Below are 25,052 nucleotides of genomic sequence, written 5' to 3'. Positions count from 1 at the left end.
GTAAAAGAAATGAAAATCCTCCAGTGGGACTATGGACACTAGTAGGCCTAATGTTTATAAATGCTAAAAATATTAAGGCAGAAAATGACTGCAGATATAACCATCACAAAAACAAAACAAAACAAAACAAAACAAAAAATATTTTTTTGTCATTTCACCACCAGTGATATATATCAATTACCCTTTTTGTAACATGGGTCAGTGATAGCCTATGTGGACATTGTTATTATTAATGATATGATGTTTTGTCTATGAGACATGATCCTTCGGTAGACTGATGAATGTGCATTACATTTGTAGTGCAGTAATGGCAGCATATGCAGTATTTTGTCTTTATTTTTCCTACTGGTTTATTTATCTGTTAACATGGTAGCTAATGAAACGACTTTATGCGCAATGAAATTAGGGACATAATTTATTGAACTTACAAATCACCTGTATTTTAAAATGGTCACTATTTTATACAGCGCAACAAATTATTTGATCATTTTAGTTTAACCTCACCCAATTTGATGTGATGAGCACCTACATCCTCTAGATGGAGACAATATACAAGTTTCTGTATACCATGAACATTGCATATAAATATTTAATTCTTTTAAAGCTGATGTGTGTAATTTTCTTAATTGTACAAATGTATATAATATAATATAATATAATATAATATAATATAATATAATATAATATAATATAATTAATATAATATAATATAATATAATATAATATAATATAATATAATATAATATAATATAATATAATATAATATAATATCAAGTTAAAATGACCAGGAGTGCTTGTATTAATATAAAACACATTTTATTTACATAAATTACAAGAAAGCACAAACCAGAATCACCATAAATCTACATTAAAAACATCTTGTATATAATACTTTAAACAGATTTACTATATCTTAACTCCATATCTCAAACAAGACTTTATTATGGTTTCCATAAAAAGAGTTTAAACTGGCATCCCACTGATATCATCTAACTAGTCAGAGAGAGAAAGAGAGAGAGAAACAAAATGGGATATTGTCACAGCACGTTGAGAACAACATAACAGGCATTCTTTATTCCGAATAGCCTCCTCAACACTAGCAAACACTTGATTTCATGACTAGTGAAGATAAGATTTATCTGTATACTGCATTTGGCAAACAAACAGGAATCCTGTTTCTCAGAGTGACGATGTTGTTGAGTCCACTACCTCTCTGCCATTACATACTGTAGGCACGACGTTGGAGGCCGAGGCTGCAAAGACATTTTCAATAATATAAAGATATCGTAAGTTGCAAATCACAGTGTGTCGCCATTGCCATTCAATAGATGTTTTCAAGTATGTGGGTGAATCTCATTAAAACATATTTTTATTTTATATATTATTAAAACATTGCATAAATAGAAAAAAATAATAAATATATTTTTATTTAATTTTTTTTACCTTTTGTTTTGCATTTTGACATTATTTTCATCATAATTAACCACTTTTTCCACCCAATTGTATATATTTCTTGTTTATATTTTTGCTTTTTTTGTAATTTTCAGTGTTGATTCTCCTTATATTTTTATTACTGTAATACATATTATATATATTTTTGTAATGCACCAGTATCACAAATACCACCATGATGTAAATAAAATTTTTTACAATTTAAAATATATTTATTAATGTCACATAACATAACTGAGAATGAGTATTTTTGCATTACAGTAATGAGAGGAATTGTCTGTCAATATGCAAACAAATATTTACATCACTTGATTTTGAGGTGAAATACCCATTTTAAGGGATTTACATATGCACTCTATATCTAAGCTCAGGGATGTTTCAGTGCTACAGTAATATCAATGTAATCCAATAAAGCCAAATATCTGCACTCACAGGGCCAATGATACTTTATATTCTGCTCCAATATTACTCTGTCATCATACAATACTGAATATTTTGATCAATATCTTTAATTTCTAACGGCAGTTCAGACATTGCCAATCCATATTTTCGAATATGGGTAACAAAAATTGATGAATATGCTTGATTTAAAGCGTAACTCTCGCCAAAATGCAACCTAGGGTATTTTTGTCAATCTACCCGAGGCAAACTTTCGTTTAAAAGCATAATTAGAATGAAAGATTGACCATAGTTTTTGGTCAAATTGCCTTTTGAATGGTAGTGCTAGGGGCACTACTATGATAGCATCAAAATCGCTATTTTTAAAACACTAAGAAGGCTCGACACAACATGAAACTTTGCTCGAAGTATCACCAGGGGCTCTACACATGAACTCAAGCATTGAGAACATTGTTTGTGTACACAGAGTTTACTAAAAAGAAAGGTTTTGAACAACTCACTGTAGCTGTTGTTGTTTTGGCCTAATTTTGTTAGTCAAAAATAGTCGATCTCCGAATGCAACGTAACAGAGAGGAGAGTAAAGATGGAAAGCTCTTAAATCTTAGTTCCATATAAATTCACGGATAATTTGTTGTTTTGTCGTTAGTGAAAATCAACATTGACCTTGTATTTGAAAAAAGATCCTCATATAAGAAACAATACTAAAATTCAGAGTCAGTTCATTCGCATTCGGAGATCGACTATTTTTGACTGTCAAAATGGCGGCGGACACAGCTACAGTGAGTTGTTCAAAATCTTTCTTTTTAGTAAACTCTGTGTACACAAACAATGTTCTCAATGCTTGAGTTCATGTGTAGAGCCCCTGGTGATACTTCAAGCAAAGTTTCATGTTGTGTCGAGCCTTCTTAGTGTTTTAAAAATAGCGTTTTGATACTATCATAGTAGTGCCCCCAGCACTCCCATTCAAAAGGCAATTTGACCGAAAACGAAAATATGGTCAATCTTAAGAGTCGCATTTCCATCCTAATTATGCTTTTAAACTAAAGTTTGCCTCGGGTGGATTCACAAAAAAGACCCTTTTGGCGAGAGTTACGCTTTAAACTGCTGCAGCTGTTGATTGAGTATATTTACGATGATGCTGGTATATTAAAGACAGAGATCATAAATGATACTGTACCTTGAGAGAAGCTGGAGCCAGGGCCAGTGGTCACACTGAATCGAGTTGTGGCCACTCTGAGCGTGGTGACGTTCTTCTGGGGCTGGAAGAGGATGATGTGAATCTTGGGAGCGAAGAGGCAGCCCAGCACCACTGAACCACTCAGACTCACAGAGATGCACATGGTAGTGGTCTGTACCTGAGAGAGTAGACACAAAAAAAGCGATTACATTTACACTGTGATACCACCTGACTGGCGTATTCATATTCAACACGGATGTTAACATGGGATTGAATTTATTTTTCCATTGAACTCAATTCCAAATGTGTTGCCAAAGCCTAGCGGCTAAAGATGTATCTTAAGAGGATGAATCCATGTGCAAAGCAGGTGTGTGTGCCGTGTATAAGCAATCTCATGCATACTAATACAGGTATTAGAGACATGCATCGCCAAATAACATTTTGATGAGAGAGGGGGTGAATCAACAGGAACCGTTTCTAAGATTTTCACTGTTTTGGCTGAGATGTTTACTTTGTATCAGTGTACATTTCATTTGGCAGATACTTTTATCTAAATCGATGTGCATTCAAGCTATACGTTTTTATCAGTATGTGCATTCCATGGGTTTCAAATCCACGGTCATGCTATTGCTATCCTCTTTCAGTTGGGCAACAGATATTAAAAGCTGTGGATAACAATCCTCTCAGGGTCAAGCATTGGAGAAACTTCAATATGACCTTTGTTAAATAATTACAAAACATGGTTCAGCTGCACTGAATTATATATATTTTTTTTTCCTCAATACCAAATTAACAAAGAGTAGCTCATTCTTTCTTCAGTACAATTTAAAAGTGTTTATGTGAGTGCGGCAATGCGTCAGAATAAACCAAAATGCTTTAGGCCTTAAATAATGCATCGTTCAGAGAGCTGTGCTTGGAAAGGTCGTGTATGCTTTCCCAGCAGGCCTTGCTCTTGTCTCCATAAACATGCACTTTTTTATAAAGAATATCACACAGAGTTAGACATGTGTTGTAATCTGATTTTCCTCCATAATTGATCATCATTATTCTTTAAGTGAAAAACTGGAACGACTCAGCTACAGTAAGTACACAAACAAACACGCAGACGAGAACCCAACTGCAAATGGAAATCTGGTTTTCAAAGAAAAAATATTACATGACAAAAAATATTACATGGCTCTAGAATAATTCATTTTGACCAATCACGATATTTTGTAGTTTGTTATATATATATATATATATATATATATATATACATATATATATATATATATACTACTGTTCAAAGGTTTGGGGTCAGTACGTTTTTGTAATGTTTTTGAAAGAAGTTTCTTCTGTTCACCAAGGCTGCATTTATTTGACCAAACATAACAAACATAATTATGTGAAATATTATTACAATGTAAAATAGCTGTTCCCTAAATTAATATATTTAAAAATGTAATTTATTCCTGTGCTGGCAAAGCTGAATGTTCAGCATCATTACTCCAGTCTTCAGTGTCACAAGATCCTTCAGAAATCATTCTTATATGATGATTTGCTGCTCAAGAAACTTTTCTTATTAGTATCAATGTTGATGCTTCATTTTTTTCCTGTGATACATTTAATTCAGGAATCTTTGGTAAATAGAAAGAACAGCATTTATTTTAAATATAAACCTTTTGCAACATTATAAATATGTATACTGTAACTTTTGATTGAATGCGTCCTTGCTGAATAAAAATATGAATTTCTTAAAGAAAATCGAAAGTTTATACTTTGTTTATTTCCAGGATTTTGAATCCAAAATTGCTTAGTACAGTCTCAGATTTTATAGCCGACTATATTTTATTTTGGTTCCGCATTTGTTATTTATGTCTGATTCTGAAGATCAAATATTTATCATATAAATCTTACAAGTAGCATGTGCTTTTTCTTCTGCACATCAATGCTGTAGTTGGTGGGTGAGAAGCAGAAATGCTTCAACTAAAAATGATATCTGCAGGATGAATGAGGCTGTTGCATTTCCTGTGAGTCTCTGTGTGTGGGATTGTGGCGAGGTCTCGGTCTCTAAGGCACACCTTGCTTTCTCAGCAAAGGCCCCAGCTGGGAATCATTCTCCCATGCTCTAACACATCACCTCACACACACACACACATACACACAAACATATTTATAAAACGCGGAAACCCTGAACAGAGAACGACATCCTGTCCAATCAGAACTCAAGGAGATTCCCTTCTCGCTCCTGAGGCCTTCTGACTTGTATCTTTCTGTATCCTTTCGTCTAGTCTTGATGGATGATGTAGAACTGACCCTTACAGAAGCCCCCTACAGCCATAACATCTCCGGATCATGTTTCTGTCCTCTTTTTTTGCTCACTGGAGCATCCAAATGCCATGTACAATGGTCGTTTTAACCAGCAGTGCTGGCTATATGCACCAGTTAGACTATTCTGGATGCACATATATAAAAATGATATATTGGCAAGTAAGTTTGTGTTGCACTGCAACTCATAGATTGAATTTTGACCTATCAAGGTGTAATGTTACTTCCAAACTATGTGTGAAAATAAATAACAAAACAAAATGTAAAAAATAATAATAAATAACTATTAATAATTAATATTAATAATAATTAAGATTAAGTTTGTGTTGCACTGTGACCATTTAATTCACAACAGTGGAATCAGGGTGTGATGTTTCTTCTAAACCACCATGGGTGATTAAATAAATAAATAAATAAATAAAATAAAAAATAATAAATAAATAAATAAATAAATAAATAAATAAATAAATAAATAAATAAATAAGCAAGCAAGCATTAAAACCTTTGGAAATTATTATATTATTGTTTTTGAAAATAAACATTAGGACTTTTTCTTTCAGTTTAATAATGCATGCATCAGAGTGTTAAAACTGTAAGAAAATAAAAATAAACTGTTGTCAAATGTAAGAGTGTTTAATGGTGTCTGTCCTGAGGCACCTGACTGCAGGATACTCAGACCAATTGAATAGCATGTTTTCATAGGCTAGTCATTTGCCAGGAAGAAAGATCCACTCTTTCTTTGTTCTACACTGAACAGCTTTTGAGCCACATGAAATGTGAGCTTCTCCTTTCATCAGTGCAAAAGACAGGTGATCAAAGAGATTTTTCTATCTGTCATCTGAATTGGCAGGTATGGTAACAAAAAAAATCAATCAGGCAAACTCTCAGTCTCGCGCTCTCATGGAAATTGTATATATGCTAAAAATAAAGGATAAAGTCAGTGTCGGGAAGTGATTAAGGGTTATAAGAGAAACTCATTATCTAAATGATGAAAAATATTCCATGCTGTCATTGTGTGTGCAGTGTGATTTGAGACAGCCCCTCTGATATCTTTTCCCAGAGGAGAGCCGGTAATATCCCCCCGGCACAAGATTTACTTCTCAAAGAAATCACATTGTTATACAGAACACTCAAGCACGGCATTCATTAACAATATGTCAGAAGATAGCATAGCCAAATCTCAACTATGTTGAGCATAAATGACATTTAAAGATATGTTCAGAGAAACTGTAAAATTATATTGTGGTCCTCACATACAAGATAAAAAACCGTATACTGCTATATCTGTACTACTCGCTCTTTCAATTAAAAAAGAAATAAATCGAAATGATTTCGCATAATTTAAAGTCAACTAAAACTCATTATTTTTTTTTATTTTTAGTAAAGGGAAAGACCTTGTGTTTAATGCTGTTAAATTTGACATTTAAAGAGTTTCTGTTCTGTTGAAGTTTATGTGGTTACAATTATGCTGAAGAGAAGACGACATGAAGGTAAACTACATTGGCTCTATATGCAAAGATTGTGCTAATGCAAGTGACAAGTAATATCTTACTTGTTTATTAAATTGGCATGTTAAATAACATTTACATTTAGCATGTGCTATGTGAGCTGTGGCTTGAACTGAAATAGATAAGATTAATCCAGGGCTACAAATCAAGTATTTGTATTCAACTTAAAAAATTTGTGTTTTTGTCACAAATTATTAAGTTCCTCTAACTCAATGTAGTTTGTTTGTTGAATATATGGTTAAATTGTCATAACTCAAAAAGATTGATGCAAACTGTTAAAGTAAAAAAATAATAATAATAATTGTTGAGTCAATACACTATTTTTTAGAATGTAGATTTTTTTCAAATAAAAATAATTTATAACATTATAACATTATATAATATAATATAATATAATATAATATAATATAATATAATATAATATAATATAATATAATATAATATAATATAATATAATAATTGGCTCTACCTCTGAAATGACTTTCTGTTTTGGCCTGACGCCACAAATCCCTCTTAGTTTCAATGCTTCTCCTACAAACCACCTGGCTCCGTTCTGTTCTACAATACTTTTCACAATCCAGTAACTGAATGAATATCCTGTTGCACTCAAAAATACATTATGGAAGTAAAAAGGGTTGCAAAAGACATTTCAATTTGACTCGAACATAAATCTTATTTAGAGGCTATTATTTCCATAGAAACAAGCTGACAAGCTATTAAATGCCATTAGTGAGGTATTGCTATGTATTGTCACAATCATTCATTGTACAGTTTGCTCATATTTACTTACCCTATAGTCACTGGCAGTAACATAGAAGATTGGCTGGAAAGCCAGCCAGATTATGCACGTGGTGTACATGGTGAAGCCGATGAACTTGGCTTCATTGAAGTTCTCTGGGCACTTTCGAGTCTTAAAGGCGTAAAATGTACAGAGGATGATGAGGACACAGTTGTAGGTTAAAGACATCAGCATACTAGAATCCTTGCTGTTGCACTTCAATGTCACCACGTCTCTTCTTTCAGGACTGACCTCCTTTCTCACCCCTGGAGCCTCAACCAGAAGCCAGACCACAACCACCAGGAGCTGACAAGAAATCAGACCAGCACAGATGGCCACCTGTGAAGCTGGACTGATGAACCTCGGCCTTTGAGCTCCATCTTTAACGCCGTTGAAAATCCGAGCGATGCGATTGGTCTTGGTCAGCAACGCAGAGTAGCAAACGGCGAAGGAAGTGCCCAGGCCGAGCCGCCGTAACGTGCATACTACGGCAGAGGGTTTGCTGATGTAGATGAAGGTCATGCAATAGCAAAGGAGGACACCTAGAAGAAGAATATAGGAAAGTTCACGTCCGCTAGCTTTCACCACCGGTGTCTCATTGTTCTTTATGAAGAGGCCGATGACAAAGAGTGTGCAGAGCATGCCAAGGCAAGAGATGGTGACCGGCCCAATAGCCCATGCGTCCTCCCAATGAATGTACTCTTCTGGTAAGTTGTAGCAGCCCGTGAGATTGTCCAGAGGCCATAGTCCAAAGCCACAATCCGCACAGGTGAATTCATCTAGGAGGTACTGGTAGGGCTGGCAGGGAATGCAAATCCAACAGCAAACGTCACCGGGCTGCATGCTCTTTATTTCGTTTTTCCTACATGGGTCGCTGCATTGGGATGTGGGCACCACTTGGCTTTCCCAAGGAATCAAGCTTGTGTTCAGACTTAAATCCCGAGCCCAATACCCCACTTTCCTATAGACATAGCCATCATTCTCTTTGTGATAATGGAAGATGTTGTAGCGGCCCAGACTGTCTCCATAAGCATCAAAGTGAACATTGTTCTCTGTATCTGCGGGGCGAAATGGAGCTGCGGACACAAAGGGCATATGATAAACATAATTTATTGACATTCTTGGCAACAGATAAATAGATATTTTACAGCAGCAAAGTGTTTTTCTTTGTAAGCAGAACATGTACAACCCAGAAAGACCTTCCTATGTAAGTCCACCCTACTTTCTTCAGCGTTCTGCCCTGACCATTTCTCATTAGGTTTTAGATGCAGTGGATTCAGGTGCGAATGGTACATTTACATAATTGAAGTCAGGAGGCTGATACATCGCCTGGTTTCTATGATGTAATTTGTCATTCTTGGAAGAACATTATAATTATATTTAGAAATAGATGAAAAATAGCTATAGGAACCTGGCAGTCTGCCATCAGTTCACTAATACAAGCAATTGACCACTCGGCACAGACATTTAATATACATCCCTTGTACTTGTTTAAATCATTTAGAAGTTAGCAAGGGGTTAATGAGGCTAATGCATGTAATAAAACACTTAGACTGTACACAGGTCATTTGTTGGATTCATGCATTAGTGTAATCTATTTTACAGCAGCAGTTTTCCACTTGGGGAAACTTCCTAGATCCATTTATCTTTTAAATTGATTTCTTTGACTAAACAAAGAACAGACATAAATTTATTAAAATAATTTCAACATCCTTTTTAGTTGATTTGGCTATTGTTATATTAATGGATGACTCCCTTATGCAGTTTTCAATCATTTTGAATACTGGGAAGGTGTTTCAAACGAACTGTGTGAACATTTTGCAGCATGAACCATCTTTTGTTTTCATAGACGAAGAAAAAACCCTATTGAATTGAAATGACATGAAGGTGAGTTAATTACAGGATTTAATTTTTGGGTGAACTAGCTCTGATTATAAAGTGAACATAAATTATATAATCTATCACTCACAGTCAAAATTTATCTTCAGGATGTAGTCCTTGTACAGCTTTTTTCCATTCACTGGTTTCAGGGCACTGCAGAGTTTGGTGGTATTTGAGCACAGTGCTTGCCTCATGTTGTGAAGGGCATGGGCCATGGCGTAGACAGCATTGACCACAAACATGATCTTGGACTCCTGCTCGAATTTGCCGTCCCGGAGAGAATATTTCCCACAATTGATGTCGTGCAGGCTACACTGAAAGCGGTTTTCCCAGAACTCTCTGAACCAGGGGTTACGTGTGTTGTTGTAAGGATTGAGGTTTGTGAAGTACGCTGCGAATTCAGGGATCGGATAGGACGCCAGCTCAATGGTGAAAGCTCCATCCGCTACATTCTCGCTCCCTCTCACCACACTCTCCTGCGCCCCCCAGCCATCGCTGGCCACCCAGATGAAGGAGACGTTCATGCGCTTCGCTGCAACCAAGAGCTCTCTTGCGTCTTCACTTCTGGTGAAGAGGATTACTACTTTAGCGTTGGACTTCTGCAAAAGAGATCTGATTACTCCATCGTAACTGAAGCGGTCCATGGAACGACTGACCTTGGCGGACGTAGCGATGCAGATTTGCAAGGCTCGGGCCTCTTGCTGAAAGGCGTCGATACCCGTCTCGCCGTAATCGCCCTCTGAGGCAACGGTGGAGACGTAAGTCCAGTTGAAATAGCGTAGGATCTCAGCAATGGCTTTGGCTTGGTAGAAGTCTGGGGGTACAGTCCGAGCAAAGTAATCATAACGGGATTTGTCACTCAGTTTCGCACTGGTGGAGGCATAACTGATCTGAGGAATCTGGAAAAGACGCAGGAGATTGGCCACCTGCAAAAGGACAAATGAAAAACTGTGATGAAAAACTACTGAAGTGTGTAAATGGCCACACTATTTCACTGTGATTCATGAGTGTTGGCTGTCAGTATAATTCTCATAAACGGCGTGATCAAAATGATGTTTACTTAGACCCTGCAACCCTGTGGGGTTTTCATGTTCAGCCCAGTACTCAGAGTTACAAAAGATTTATATTTCACATAAATGCTGTTCTTTTGAACGTCATATTCGTCAAAGGATCCTGAAAAAGTGTATCATGGTTTCAACAGATATTTTAAGCCACACAACTGTTTTCAACATAGATCATGCAAAATATTTCTTGAGCAACATATTAGCATATTAGAAAAATGTCTGAAGGATCATGCGACACTGACTGAAGACTGGAGTAATAGCTGCTAAAAATGGATCTTTGCCATCACAAGAATAAAATACATTTTTAAAATACATTTGAAAATAAAACAGTTATTTTAAATTGTAATAATATTTCAATACTACAGTAGCCTAAGTTAAAAAAAAAATTACTTACCACAAACTTCAAACAATATTGAATACACACATTTATAATATAATACTTCATTGTTCTTATGACTAAATGGTTTAAATAATGTTATTCAAAGATTAAAAAACATCTACACTCAAATTAGACAAAATAAAATAAGCACATGCAAATCTCCTCTAACCCATTTTTATCTTTCGGTGTTGTCGTAGTTACTGTTTTGCCATAGTGCATACATCAAAATAATTAATGTAGCCTACCATCATCTGCATTTACAGAAAATGTTAGGCAGTTAAAAAAAAAAAAAAAACTGTAGTTAGGTCTGCCACTTAGGTCTAAGTATGAGAATGTAATTCCTCTGATAACACAAATTATGACCACACTTAGCATAGTGATTAGTTAGTCTCACCCTTCTCACTTGTCTCATCTCTGAGAACCCTAATGGCAACACTTCACATTTCCATTTTCTCAATAAAATAATATCATCCCAAAGGATATTACCCCAGGAAACTTGCCTTCTTTACATCTTACATGGGTGCAGCAATTCCTGCAAGAATAGAGCAACTCTATTCTTGCAGTTATTAAACTTTAAAAAAAAAACTCTTTAACCCTTCCACTGTCATAACAGACATTTCTTTAGGAAATACGCATGTACGCAAACTAGCTCTATGAGAGAGTTCATTCACTGGCTAGGTGTTGATGGACACTGAAGCACTAGATCTATATGGTTTTGCACACCAATTTTTTTGCCAGTAGTATGTGAGTGTTTTTTAGTTGTGATTATGTGATATGCAATAGAGCCTGACCTTCTTTGCCTCAGGCAGTTCCTTAGAAGCCTGAGGGAAAGTCAGCATGAAGACGGCAGCAGCGAATAAGAAAGCTCTTCAGGATTTATCTGTATTGTATGTCAACATTGCATAACATGTAATTGTCATATGACTTACAGCTTAACTCAACATCACGTAAACACAAAGTGAATAGTCAATGCATATGAATACACATCTCATACGCAAAAGAAAAGGGCTCATAAAAAGTGCTTCCCAATCCACATGGGACATTTAACAGAAGTCATTTGTAATGTAATTATTGTTGAAGCTCAACAAGTATGAAATGTCAAAGCAAATCATATCCACACAAATTGTTACATTTCCTTTGTAAAAATCTGACGAAAATAATTATATTCTTTACAATTAGGTATTATATTAGGCCGTCTGACTGACATGTAAACCAACCAATCACAGTTCGTTTTGTTCCGCATTATGTTTAGGGGCGTTGATGTTCCTACAATAACAGGCCGGCGTGTAAAACTCTTGGAAGTAATTTAGAGAGTAATTTAGAGAGTAATGAAGAACGCGACACACACACGTCTCCTGGAAATCCTGTAGAATTCAACCAATCAGTGTTTCCAATTTGTGTGCCATATACGCACATCAGACATTCAGCCAGCGGTCCATGGGAGTGACGTCTAGACTGGGACTAATTTATCCCTAACCCTATGTGCACAGTAAAATAAAGCAATTACTGACCACTGTTTTGTAAACAAAAATGGAATAAAGATATCAAGGCCACAACCTGCTCTTCACATTCTCCAGACTCAAGACTAGCTTTCTCCTTCAAACAAAAGGCAATAAATTATTAATGTAACTGCCTTTCCTCGTGTACTTTCATTTAAACGGCCACTTACTACCTAAGAACAAATACTACCTTCCTGCTATGATGTCTGTAAAATTTCTATTGCACACAGCCCTACTTACTGTAAGTGCTGTACCTCAAGAATGCATACAAGAGCAATTTCCATGTCATTCTGTGGTTACTAATGCATGGCAGTCTGTTTTGCGTCAATATTAATGTCACTTTTGACTATGTGGCACTGCTGGGGCCAAAACTAATACTATCTATTACAAAGCTCATGCTGGTCATTTGCGCAATATAAACCACAACAGGGTGATCAAGTGCTTAAACTTAAACCACTGCTCGTCTAATAAATTAAAACGTGGTCATTAAATATTGATTTTAAAATTATTTTAAAATCTTTCATGGACTGTATATTGTAAGCTAGGACAAATATAGTCCATTCCCAGCAAACAAAAAAATTTGCCACTAATTTTTTAGAACATTTTGCTAACATACCCATTAAGTTATGAAAACGTAATTTCGGAATGTTCTCTGACCATTAAAAAAAAAGAAAAAGAAATCCTGGTTATGCAAACATTCAATTTTATCTTTTTGCAGACATTATGGGAACATTAATTTTGAATCTGAACATTCTGAAACAAGTAGTAATATTTAAATAAGAAAACCATTAGATGAACATCCAACTAAAGAATACGAAAAAGCACTCCATGAATAAAATATATTTTTTTTGTTACAAAATAAATATAATAAATAAATATCTATATAATAAATATATAATAAAATATATAATAAATATATAATAAAATATAACATTTTTGTGATAATTATTAAATTGAATTAACATTAGATAAGATGTGTATTAATGTTAATAGGTGACACCAGAACTATGTTATACAGATATTAGACATAACCTTCTATCATAAAACTCTCTCTCTCTCTCTCTCTCTCTCTCTGTAATGCATAGCATAATGACATATAGATTCAGTCATCTCATATATAGGAATTTCCAGGGGCATTCTTTTTTTCTTTTTTTTTACGATTCTCAGAGAGACGCAATATGAAAAGTTCAGCATACATTTTTCATATCTGTTGCTATAGAAACAAGTTGGGGTTGAATATGAAATAGTGCCTTTGAGAAGCAGAGGTTAATGTTGTTACTTTGTTTCCCCAGAGGTTTCCTATACCTCACTTTGAGATCAGCCTCTCTTACGATTCAATGTCATATAACATTAACTTAAACTAAAACCCTCCTTCTTTGTCAAGTCCAGACTATCTGTGTTTAAACATATTAGAAGACAGCTGCCAGGTTTACCTTCATATCACACACCCTTACTTTGAGGCCAAATTGCAGGATTTGAGGAAAAAACACAAGCAAGGTGAAATCCACAACATATTTATTTAATATTGTATTATTAATGGTTAAAATGAAGCAATACAACATGTATAAAAGTAAGATATAACTTCATGGGTGTTGCAGAAATATAACTAGAGAATATCAGTAATTATCTAAATTATAGTCTATGCTCTAATCACCTCTTAATTATAGTTCATTTTCTAATTTGCTTCTAAATTAGATTTAATAGCAGTCTTGTTTTAATTAGCCGGCTTTGTAGCCTACAATAGCCGCCATCAGTCTGAAGTGCATGCAGGTGCTCATACCGGTATATTTATTTATTACATTTCAGGATTTTTTATTCAAATGTTGCTTCTGCCTGATGACATTCTAAAAGCTGCCAAACACAATAAGATGATTTTCACCAAGCCAGTGTTTTAGTATACAGTACAGCTTGATAAATAGCAAGGATCCAGCGTACAAACAAGTTACAAACTACTTAAAGTACCATGTTTTTTTGGGATAGCACGGTGAATCATTCATGTCCGCAGCACAAATGATGTGGGACAAGTTAAACACTCTTTTATATAACTTAAAGTATGATCAATAGCAGCAATATTGCTTGTGTTAGCGAGTACCGTTAATGAATGAATGAGATGAAATATTAAAAAACAAATGGCAGTGCACAGACACTAAAAGATCATCAAAGGTTTCAAAATTCAAATTGGTCACAGTTACAGTACCAGCTTAATGTTCTCAACAGGAATTTCAATCATATTTTGAGGAGCATTTCAATCCAATTGATTAGCGCTGATTAGCTGTGGGTCGCTTTTCTATTATACCAAATGGCTTTGTGTGACTTAAACACATTAGATATGGAGCTAATGCCCTTTTTCATAATGTCATGATGCAGAGAGTCTGCCTTCGAGACACAGGCTAGGATTTAATTAAGAAAATCACCAGTCACATGCATTTGCAGACGGAAGAGTAAAATGGACTAATTATTCTAGAAGAGAGTATATGGCTTTGAACAGCGGGATTTGTGTTTGACGGAAGAAGTGGACATTGTATGTTTGTTATTTAACACATCCAGTTGTTCACATTTTCATGTCTCCATATGTCTCAACATATTGGAAAAATATTGAATCAATTATTTAAGCTGAAAATCACATTATTTAATTGTATCACAATATCGAAATGAATTTTTTTTAACAACTGTAAAATGGTGGACAGTAACAAAGTACATTTACTTGAGTATTTAAGTACACTTTTTGAGTATCTGTACTTTACTAAAGTATAATTCTTTCTTGAAACTTTTTACTTTAACTTCACTACATTTGAAAGACAAATATACTTTTTACTCCACTACATTTCGGTCAAGGTCCTTAAGTAGAAAGTAGTAACGTCAGTCAGATGAAGATTTTGGTTGCAGGAGTTGCATTTTGGTTGGAAATGACTGATGTTGGGTTCTGACGTAAACCCGTCTGTCCAACGTTAGAGATTAACGTCAATCTGACGTTGGATTCTGACATCAACCTGGCTTTGGTCTTCTAAATGCAAATTTTGTCATTGTTTTGGAGCACACTAGCTTATAGATAACAGTAAGGCTAACATATTCGGGTGTCCAGAACCATTGTGGACGTTATTGAGTGCACTTATTCAATCTCCTATTCAATCCCACAACCTGAACTGTGTTCTAGAAATAAATTTGATATTGATATGAGGGAAGGCAGGCATAGATTCAGAGGCATTAGGTACTGTAAGTATTACATACAACAATGCAACAATAATAAAACAATGCATCGACACTTACTTTTTACATTTGATACTTAAGTTCTTTTAAAAACAAGTACTTCTGTACTTTTACTTAAGTAAAAATAGGTCTTTACAACTTTTACTTGTAACAGAGTAATATTTGACCAGTAGTATCAGTACTTTCACTCAAGTAAGGAAGTTGTGTACTTTGTCCATCTCTGCAATTAACTCATTAGTCCCTGTTCAGTTCATTGTCCTGTCTATGTTAATGTTAAGGTGTGTTTGCAGCTATCTGTTTCCCTGTGTTTTCCCTGTCTGTTCTGTGAGTTATATATATTAAAGACTGTTTCCTGATCCCCTTGTCTTCGTGAGCTACTTGTATAACCACCTGTGACAATTATAGTGTTTTGAGTGGATGCTGCGATTTTTGACCTGCTACCTATAACTTCTAACATAAAAAACAGCAATTTATAAAGAAATGTAAAAAAAAAAAAAAAAAAAAATTAATTGAAATTGAAATCCTGAAATTTAGGCTAAATGAAATAAATAAATAAACGTAATTCTTTTAAAATGTTTTGCCAAATATATATCTGGAAAACTATCAAACAAAACTTTTTTGAACATGTTCAAACATGTTTTCTTGGGAATATTGTTGTAGTTGGTTAATATTTTACATACAGGTTTTTGTCTTTACCTTCATTGATCAGTTTGTCTCACTCACTTGAGAACATTATACAGGAATCATCAGGATATACATCTTGCATTTACTGATGAGTAAATAAAATCTTTCCCATAAAGACATGTTTCCGTCTGACAAAGCGCTCATGTCTTATTCATTTACATAGCTGCTTAACACTGGCCTGCTGTCAGCCACTCTATCAATATGCCCTCTGCACTGCCTTCATATTGACATTTTAGAAGAGGAACGATCCAGTGGCAAAAAATAGAAAAGAGTGACTGAAAGAGAGATAAAAGGGGGGAGAGATTACGTTGTAGCTACTGTATGGCAAGCATTTACTTTGTTTGCAAGGCTCTGGGAGCTTCTGCTCACACTAGATCCAAGCTGAGCTGGAGATAACATTGCACTATTTCCTTGGTCCAATGACTCACAGTCTCTTTACTGAAATCCATGTTTTGGGCTTCCTTTATAATGCAAGAAACAAAAGCATCTGAGCAGAGAGAGACACACACACCCTGCATTATATCTGGAAGGGTTTCAAAAAACGAGAAGTAGAGCGAGAAGAGAAACTGAATGTGTATTACGGACATTTTTTCCATTCATATATCCAGGAGCCATCTGTTTACAGCTTAAGAATGAATTGATCCGACTGTCCATCTTTTCATTTTTGCATAGACTATCCATATACACAGGTGGTTATAATCACCAAGCTGAATACAAACAAATCTGCTGGCCTTTATCTTGTTCTTAAAAGCAGCAGCCCGCATAATTGCCGCTCCCGTCACAAGACTATTTAACATGTCCCTACAGCTCTCTGAATTCCCTATTGATTGGAAATCAGCCATAATTTTTCCCCTCTTCAAAGGGGGTTCTTAATCTGACCCAAACTGTTATCGCCCAATTTCCATCCTACCATGCCTTGCCAAAGTTCTGGACAAGCTTGTCCAAAAACAGTTAAATGATTTCCTGGATAAAAATCATATATTATTTGACATGCAATCTGGTTTTCGGATGGGATATGGGTGCATAACAGTCACCGCAAAGGTCCTTGATGATGTAATTACAGCATTAGACAGCAAGCAGGTCTGTATTGCCACCTTTATAGACCTCGCTAAGGCCTTTGACTCTGTCGACCATAGGATCCTTTTACATAAGCTTTCCAGTATTGGTCTGTCCTCCTCTAGCTGTGATTGGTTTGCCAATTATCTCACCAACCGTGTCCAGCAACTGAAGGTTGAAAACATCAAGTCAGACCCACTTATTATCTCTAAAGGTGTGCCTCAAGGCTCCATCCTGGGCCTAACCCTTTTTTCTATCTACATCAATGATATAGCCAGAGCTGCTGGCACCTCCCGGATTCATCTTTATGCAGATGATACCATTTTGTACTCAGTTGGTTCCTCTCCCAATTCTGCGGCTTCCAGTCTTAAACTCAGCATCACCTCTATAGAGCAGTTCTTTGACAATCTCCACCTCCGTATTAACACCAGTAAGACAAAATGTATCCTTTTTAGCCAAAAACCGGTTACCAAGACTCCACTTACAATCACCTGAATGAACGGTATGGCTCTGGAGTATGTCAAAAAATATAAATATCTAGGCATCTGGTTGGATTCATCCCTGTCATTCATTACACACATCAATAACCTTCAAACAAAAGTCAAAGCTAGTCTAGCCTTTCTTTTCCGCAATAAAGCTTCCTTTACTCATGCTACCAAATGCACCCTCGTTAAGAGGACAGTACTGCCGATTTTGGACTATGGCGATATTATCTACAGAATGGCACCAAACACAGCCCTAAAAAAACTTGACACAATCTATCATTCAGCCATCTGTTTTGCCACTAATGCACCCTTTCACACTCATCACTGTGACCTGTATAAACTGGTGGGCTGGCCCTCCCTTCATACCCGGCGGCTCCATCATTGGTTTCTCTTCATATACAAGACAATCCTGGGCAAGACACCTCTCTATTTGTCATCTCTTCTTCATGCCCCCCCCCCCCCCCCCCCCCCCCCCCCCCCCCCCCTCTAATTCTACTAGGCTACCTTTGGACGTAATGCCTTCCGCTTTGCAGCAGTACATGACTGGAACATACTACAAAATATCCTGAAACTTACATCTCTGATCCCAATCTCCACCTTTAAGCAGAACCTCCAAAATTACATAGTTGACTCTTGTTCCTGCTGACAATCATGAATCATATTTATACACACATGCTTAAGTACTTTATTCTTTTTCTTTTTCTCTTTTTTCTTTGTTGTCTATCTTTTTTAATTCAATTGCTTGTTCTATGTGTCATGTGTTTGACTATGTACAGTTGTACAGTATGCTCCTATTTATTCCCTCTTGGCCAGGTCATGTTTGTAAATGAGAAGTGGTTCTCAAACAGTTTACCTGGATAAATAAAGGTTAAATAAAAAAAAAATTCTCCTACTCACTTCTCACTCACTGATGCTCTTTTAACTCATGTAATGTCACACACAATGTGTAGCTTGTGTAGCTTGAAAGTAGCTTGTACTTTCACACATTCCTCTCTATAAAGCTAGTGAATGGCACAGCACTGACTCTGACAATTTGCTCCCAAGCACAGAAAGTGTTACTATGAAATATATGTATAAACAGAGTAGAGGGAAAAAATTTAAACACACTTTTGCAGAAAATCTTACGGCTCAGAGACAGCTGAGACAGATCGGGACAGAGACAAATTCAGAAATGAAGATAACTCTGGGTTGTCTGCTGACAAAAAATAAATAAATAAAAAATTCTTAGGGCTGTAAAGTTACCTGTCAAATTGCTTTGGAACTACAGGGTGAATTCAGGGTCATTGGGACACTTTTTGCCATTGAGATGATTTGGAAAAAGTGTCCCAATCAACCTGAATTCCTATTTATTGTGAAAAATGCTATACAAATCAATTTGAATTGAATTGAAATTTTTTCTCTTCAAGTTAATATATCTAAAATGACTCTAATAGGAGGTAGAAGGTAGGAGGGAGGTGGGGTGTTGTTCATTTAAGTTCATAAAAAAGAAAAGACATTGTATTCCTGTATGCACTTTATGTCTGTCTCTTGCACTTGATAAATAAAAGTTATAAAAAATAAATTAAAAAAAACATGGAAAAGATACCTTTTATCGCGTGGCGTCGCGTCGCGTGTAGTTAGGACACGGTGTTAGATAGATTGCAGTTACCGAGCACCTTTTACAATTCCTGAACCAAAACAACGAGCTTATGCTGTGTTCACACACCATAATTTGGAAGAGATGGAAACCTGTGATGTTATTTTTTGGAGCGGTTCGTGACTCGAATTCACGGCTTTCAATGGCAACGCTATCAACGCTGAAAGGAATCTGCAGCAGTCAGGTGGTACAGGTCAGTGCTCTTTAAGTTGTTTATGTTTATTATCATTGTAATGTTATGTGCTTTATGACATGAGGTAGTTAAACTAGTCTCTCGTGATGCTTTTATTTGCTCCCTGCTGTACATGTTCATGTGTTTAAAAGGAGGTGTGGCTTTGGAGACGCTCTGAAGGGAGGGTGGGATCTTATGCTTTCAAAGCTAGCTTGCTAGCTAGCCTCTCAGAAAATTGCCTACCCTACTTTTAAGAGTTGTATTTAAAATCACTTCAAAATGTGTCCCCTCAATTTGAATGGGCATGATTCTTCTGCTTTTATAAAGATGTCATGACTTTTTCAACATGAAAAACCCATCAGTTTGTCCCTAGAGATTGTCTCATCCTACTTTACCATGAAAACACATTCCCACTACTACACATCACAAAGACACGCACATTCAAACCCAAAACTGCATTCATGCTCAATAAATAAAAACACGTTGAAAACTAAAACAATTTATACATGCAGAGCTGCGTGTGAGGAATACAATATGAGGATTATGATAAATACGGTGATAATGATGACAAAAAATAATATTTTTGATAATGCTGCTGACATCAGTGATAATGATGACGATGAAGAATGACAGCGTCGGCTCTAACAACGCGAATATTAGTGACACGGAGGAGGATATGAATGATGAACTAACGCTGCAGTGACATCTTTTGTGCGGCTTTGTTTGCCTCTACATCAGAGGAGGTGGATTCCACATTCGGGATTTTGAAGAGTTCCGTTGCCAGGCAACAGCTGTGAATATGTTTGGTCAGGTGGAAGTGTGACCCGGTTAGAGAGGAGAGGATCGCTCTAATCTAACTCTGATCCTTCACCCCAGCCTGACAGAAGACTCTCTTGCTGCACGCTTGCTTTCTTTCTAACAGGGGTCTTTACTTTCATGTGCCCTTTAGGTGGCATCAAAGTCACTAGCCACCATCCTAGCGCTCAATCTCACAATCTCCTTGAGTACATGAGTTACAGATTATTGATTATAATAATCTAAATGTGAACTGTTTTAATGCAGCCTGTGAGACGAACAAGCGGTTTGAATCTCATTCTGGTCTGTGGTTCACAGTGAGCTGCACATCAAGTGTAGTGAACACGCAAAAATATTTTGGCAAAGCTGATTTTTCAGCATCATTACTCTTCAGTGTCTTGTTATTATTCAGAAATCATTCTGATATGCTGATTTGCTCAAGAAACATTTCATATTATTAAAATGTTAAAAACAGTTGTGCAGTTTTTTTGTGCAAATGTGATCTTTTTTTCTTGATTCTTTGATTAATTGAAACTTCAAAAGAATTTGAAATATAATTTTTTGTAACAGTTTAAAAGTCTTTCACTTTTGATCAATTGAATGCATCCTTGCTAAATAAAAGTATACATTTCTTAAAATAAAACCCTAGTGTCCCCTATGGAAGCTTGTTTCGTTTCTTTCTTTTTTTCTTTTCTTTTTTTTTTTTTAAAGTAATTTTTATCTTGCAATTTTGAATTTCTTCTTGTAATTCCAAGTTTATATCTTGCAATTCTGACTTTATTTCAAACAGTTCCAAGTTTATATTTCAGTCTTTATCTAAACTCAGAATTGTGTGAACAAAATCAGAATTGTGAGATATTAACTTGCAATTTGTAGTAAAAAAAAAAAGTTTGTATCCCGCAATTCTGACTTTGTTCTCAGAACTGTGTGATATAAACTCACAATTGCAAGTTATAAAGTCTGAACTGCGATTTTGAGGAAAAAAGTAATAATTGCGAAATTAAAAAGTCACAATTACCTCACTATTACCTTACCATTTTTTATTCAGTGGCACAAACAAACTTCCATAGATCTCAAACTTTTCAACAGGAGTGTATATTTTTCTTTTTTTTTAAGCATTCACATACACAAAAAACATAATTATGTTTACAACAAGAAGAAAACATTATGGTGTAAAAAATATACTTAATTAAAGTTGTTCATTCAACCATTTTATATAGGGTCTTTTAAAAAACAAAATCACAGATTAATGCATACAATTTCCCAGACAGACGTGTTGAAGCATTTAAAGAGATAAACTGCTGCTCATTATGGTGTCAATAAACAATATCTGTCATGCAGACAGAGGCAATGGTACAGAGAGGGCCCTTACTGTAAATCTAATTGTCGCTAAGAATGGTGAACACAGTCAATTGACTTTCATCTTTCTTTGCCTATCTATACTTGTGAAATGCTCAATTACCCAAGTCATTTTTTTTCTTAATACTGTTGGACTTTTATATTTCAGAGATTTCATTGCTGCTGAACTGCTTTGCTGATTTATCTGTTGTCAGTCTGTAAGCATTAGTGCAGGATACTGCTTCATTATTAGTCACAGAAAGCTAAGAACTCGACGAGCTGAATAGAGCTGTAGTTACCCGTATGAATTAATCACTAGCTATTCCTGAGGCTAAATGTTCCTCAGTACTATTACAGAACGCAGGCAATCAACAATTAACATGGAGAGGAAGTCAACTTCTATAAGACTATCATTCAGAGCTTTGCAGGAGCAATTGAGCAATGTTAATTTGGGAGTTTTCCAAGTTAAGGTGGGAGTTTTTCAAGTTAAGCCTTCTGTCCGGCGGTATCAATCCCTGGTAGAAAAAAAAGTAGCTAAATCACAGTAAGGTGGTGAGGTCAGCTGTATATATCACCAGAGGTGTTTTGTCCTACCAGCAGGGCTAAAGCCAGAACATTCATTAAGGATTCAAACAACAGACTTTTCTCACCGCTGCTGTCAGGGAAATGCTTTCACAGCCTTGAGATCAACACAAAGAGATTCAGGAAAACTACTCAATGTGGCTGGTTTGCTATGCAGTTGATGTTCACAAAAAGTGTTTTTTAGTTGCTATGGCCTTGCTAGGTGGCTTCTAGGGGTTTCTGGGTGGTTGGTAGGTATACTGGCCCAAAATCAGTTGAGCCCAAGTCTCTATGTATGATATTCTAAAAGATGTTTCTGCCTGTTATATAATCTGCCAGATGAAAAGTCCCCTAATGTTTTTTTTAAATCTTACTCATTGTTTCAGAACATTCAGAGAGCATTCCAAAGTAACATTCCAAAAGTTTGCAAAATGATAAAATCTTCCCTTAACGTTTGCATAACCATTTGTGATGTAAGGATCCACTGAAGGCAAGTATTAGAGAACCCAAGTGCAGTTTATTACAAACAAGATTAAATATGAAGCAAAAACATGGCGTGGCATGAAAAACTCAAAATCAGGACACGGACATGGATGGACATGGAAACAATAAGACACACGGCAAACATGAGGGCTTCAATACACAGACTAATGACAAGACAAGGGACACCTGTGAACAATGAACAGACGATTAACCAATGACAAGACACATGGCAGGATCACATGACAAACAGGGAATCACATGACAAGACACAGAAACATGACAATAACATGACCAAAACAAGACCAAATCGTGACACCATTAAAACATTTTTAAAAAAATGGGATGCTTTGAACATTCAGAGAACATTCTGAAATAACTCAATGGAATGTTAGCAAAATATTCTAAAAACATATTTTTGGCAGTTGGGCTAATTCTGTTCAAGTTTATATCAATTACATCTGAAACTGGCGGAAAAGCATTGGGTGAAGAAAAATGGTCTGTTAAAATGAGTGCTAAGAATATTTCATGCAAACAATTAATAATTCAGTGCAAAGATTGATGAAAGATACAAAAGATATCTGAGCAAGTTCAACAAGAGAAAGCTCAACAAACAAAGCCACGACTTATGATTCGACTACCGCTAAAAGACGACTTCTTTCTTTCGCAAGTAGGAAGAACATGAGGTGGAACAAGACATGAAGGAAATTCGGATAAGTGAGGCATGACAGAGTCTAATCCCATCATAATATTCACATTAATGAATTGAGTGCATGTTCATGGGCCGTAATTAACAGGAGTTACTGCATATTTTTAGCAGCAGACGTCTCAGTTACATGCCATCTCGTGCTTTCTGTGTAGGAATGTACATTTCTAAAGCGATATCTGTGGAACCACATATTGCGTTGTAAACCAGTCGACATCCCTTCAGCTTTGATGTACTGTCAAGCGAATGATATATGTTTCAGATTTAAGGTGTTGGGGCTGTGCTTTGGAGCAGACACTTTAGAACAGCAACTCCATAAATAGCTGCCAGGCAAGGACATGCACTTTTTATGAGAAAGGCCCCAAATACCAACCTCAACCAAAATTACATCTCGTTCATCAGACTCTCTCTCTCTCTTGCTCGCTCTCATGCCCTAAAAGCTTCTTTAGGTTTGCATCTGTGCTGTCAAAGTCCGCCATTCTTATCGCTCCACAGGAGAGAACGCCAATAAAGAAGAGTGAAGTCTTAACATGAGAACCTCTAAAAGCTGAAACAACCCCCCGTCTGTTTCAGTCGACTCCACGCAGCTACCAGTGAGTTCACACTGCTGTCAAGCAAGTCTCACCTTAACAAGCCTGCTCTCATTTCACAGCCATAAATTACAGCTTATAAATGCAGGAATGGATGCAAAGTTATCAGCTCATGGTGTGACATGAGAAAGCAATCAAGAGCATTTTGGGAATGTACAGTATAATGTATATTTATTCCCTCCCATCGTAACCCAAAGTCTAAAGGCAAAAACTCGCAAATGAGCAGAATGAGGGTAATATTGAATAAAAAGCAGGAAAATAGTTAACTAGCGTTGCACAAAATTGACTCCCTTTCAATTTTAATTGAATTGGAATGAACAGGAAATTTGGAATGTCAAGAAGAACTCAATTCAAAGAAATTCAACACAGCATTCTGAATGAAGTGTTCTTCCATCCTTGTCCTCAATCTGTCATTTATTAAACGTAATATATATTATATATTATAAAATATATATTAACTAAATAGTTTGGGGTTGGTAAGACTTCTTTTGCTCTCCAAGGCTGCATTTATTTGATCAAAAATACAGTAAAACAGTAATATTAAGAAATATTATTACAGTTTAAAATAACTTTTTGTTTTTTAATAGATTTAAAAATGTAATTTATTGCAAAAGTTTCAGCAACATTACTCCAGTCTTCAGTGTCACATGATCCTTAAGAAATCATTCTGATATGATGATTTGCTGCTCAAGAAACATTTCTTATTATTATGAATGTTGAAAACATTTTTTGGGAAACCATGGTCTTTATTCAGGATTCTTTGATGAATAATAAGTTCAAAAGAACAGCATTTATTTGAAATAAATTTTTTGTAACATTATACATGTATTTACCATCACTTTTGATCAATTTAAGCACCCTTACTGAATAAATATTTAAAAAAAGAAAGAAAATATTA

At 35.8% G+C, this 25,052-nt stretch overlaps 1 protein-coding gene across 1 annotated transcript in view; it reads right to left on the bottom strand.

Moving 5' to 3' along the window:
• Positions 1–801: 801 nt before the first annotated feature.
• grm2a (glutamate receptor, metabotropic 2a) overlaps positions 802–25,052 on the bottom strand; it is a 43,082-nt gene continuing 18,831 nt past the window's right edge. Inside the window, exons 3-6 of the mRNA XM_084129804.1 lie at positions 9,591–10,428; positions 7,634–8,697; positions 3,029–3,206; positions 802–1,253 (exon numbers count right to left, since the gene is read on the bottom strand). Coding sequence (XP_083985930.1) covers positions 1,180–1,253; positions 3,029–3,206; positions 7,634–8,697; positions 9,591–10,428 — 2,154 coding nt within the window. The 3' untranslated portion in view covers positions 802–1,179. The remainder of the gene's footprint in view (positions 1,254–3,028; positions 3,207–7,633; positions 8,698–9,590; positions 10,429–25,052) is intronic.

This window comes from Abramis brama (assembly GCF_963993115.1).
Source record: "Abramis brama genome assembly, chromosome: 11".
Classification (NCBI taxonomy): Eukaryota; Metazoa; Chordata; class Actinopteri; order Cypriniformes; family Leuciscidae; genus Abramis; species Abramis brama.
Note: the sequence above shows the minus strand (reverse complement) of the source record. Positions and strands in the feature narration are given on the sequence as shown.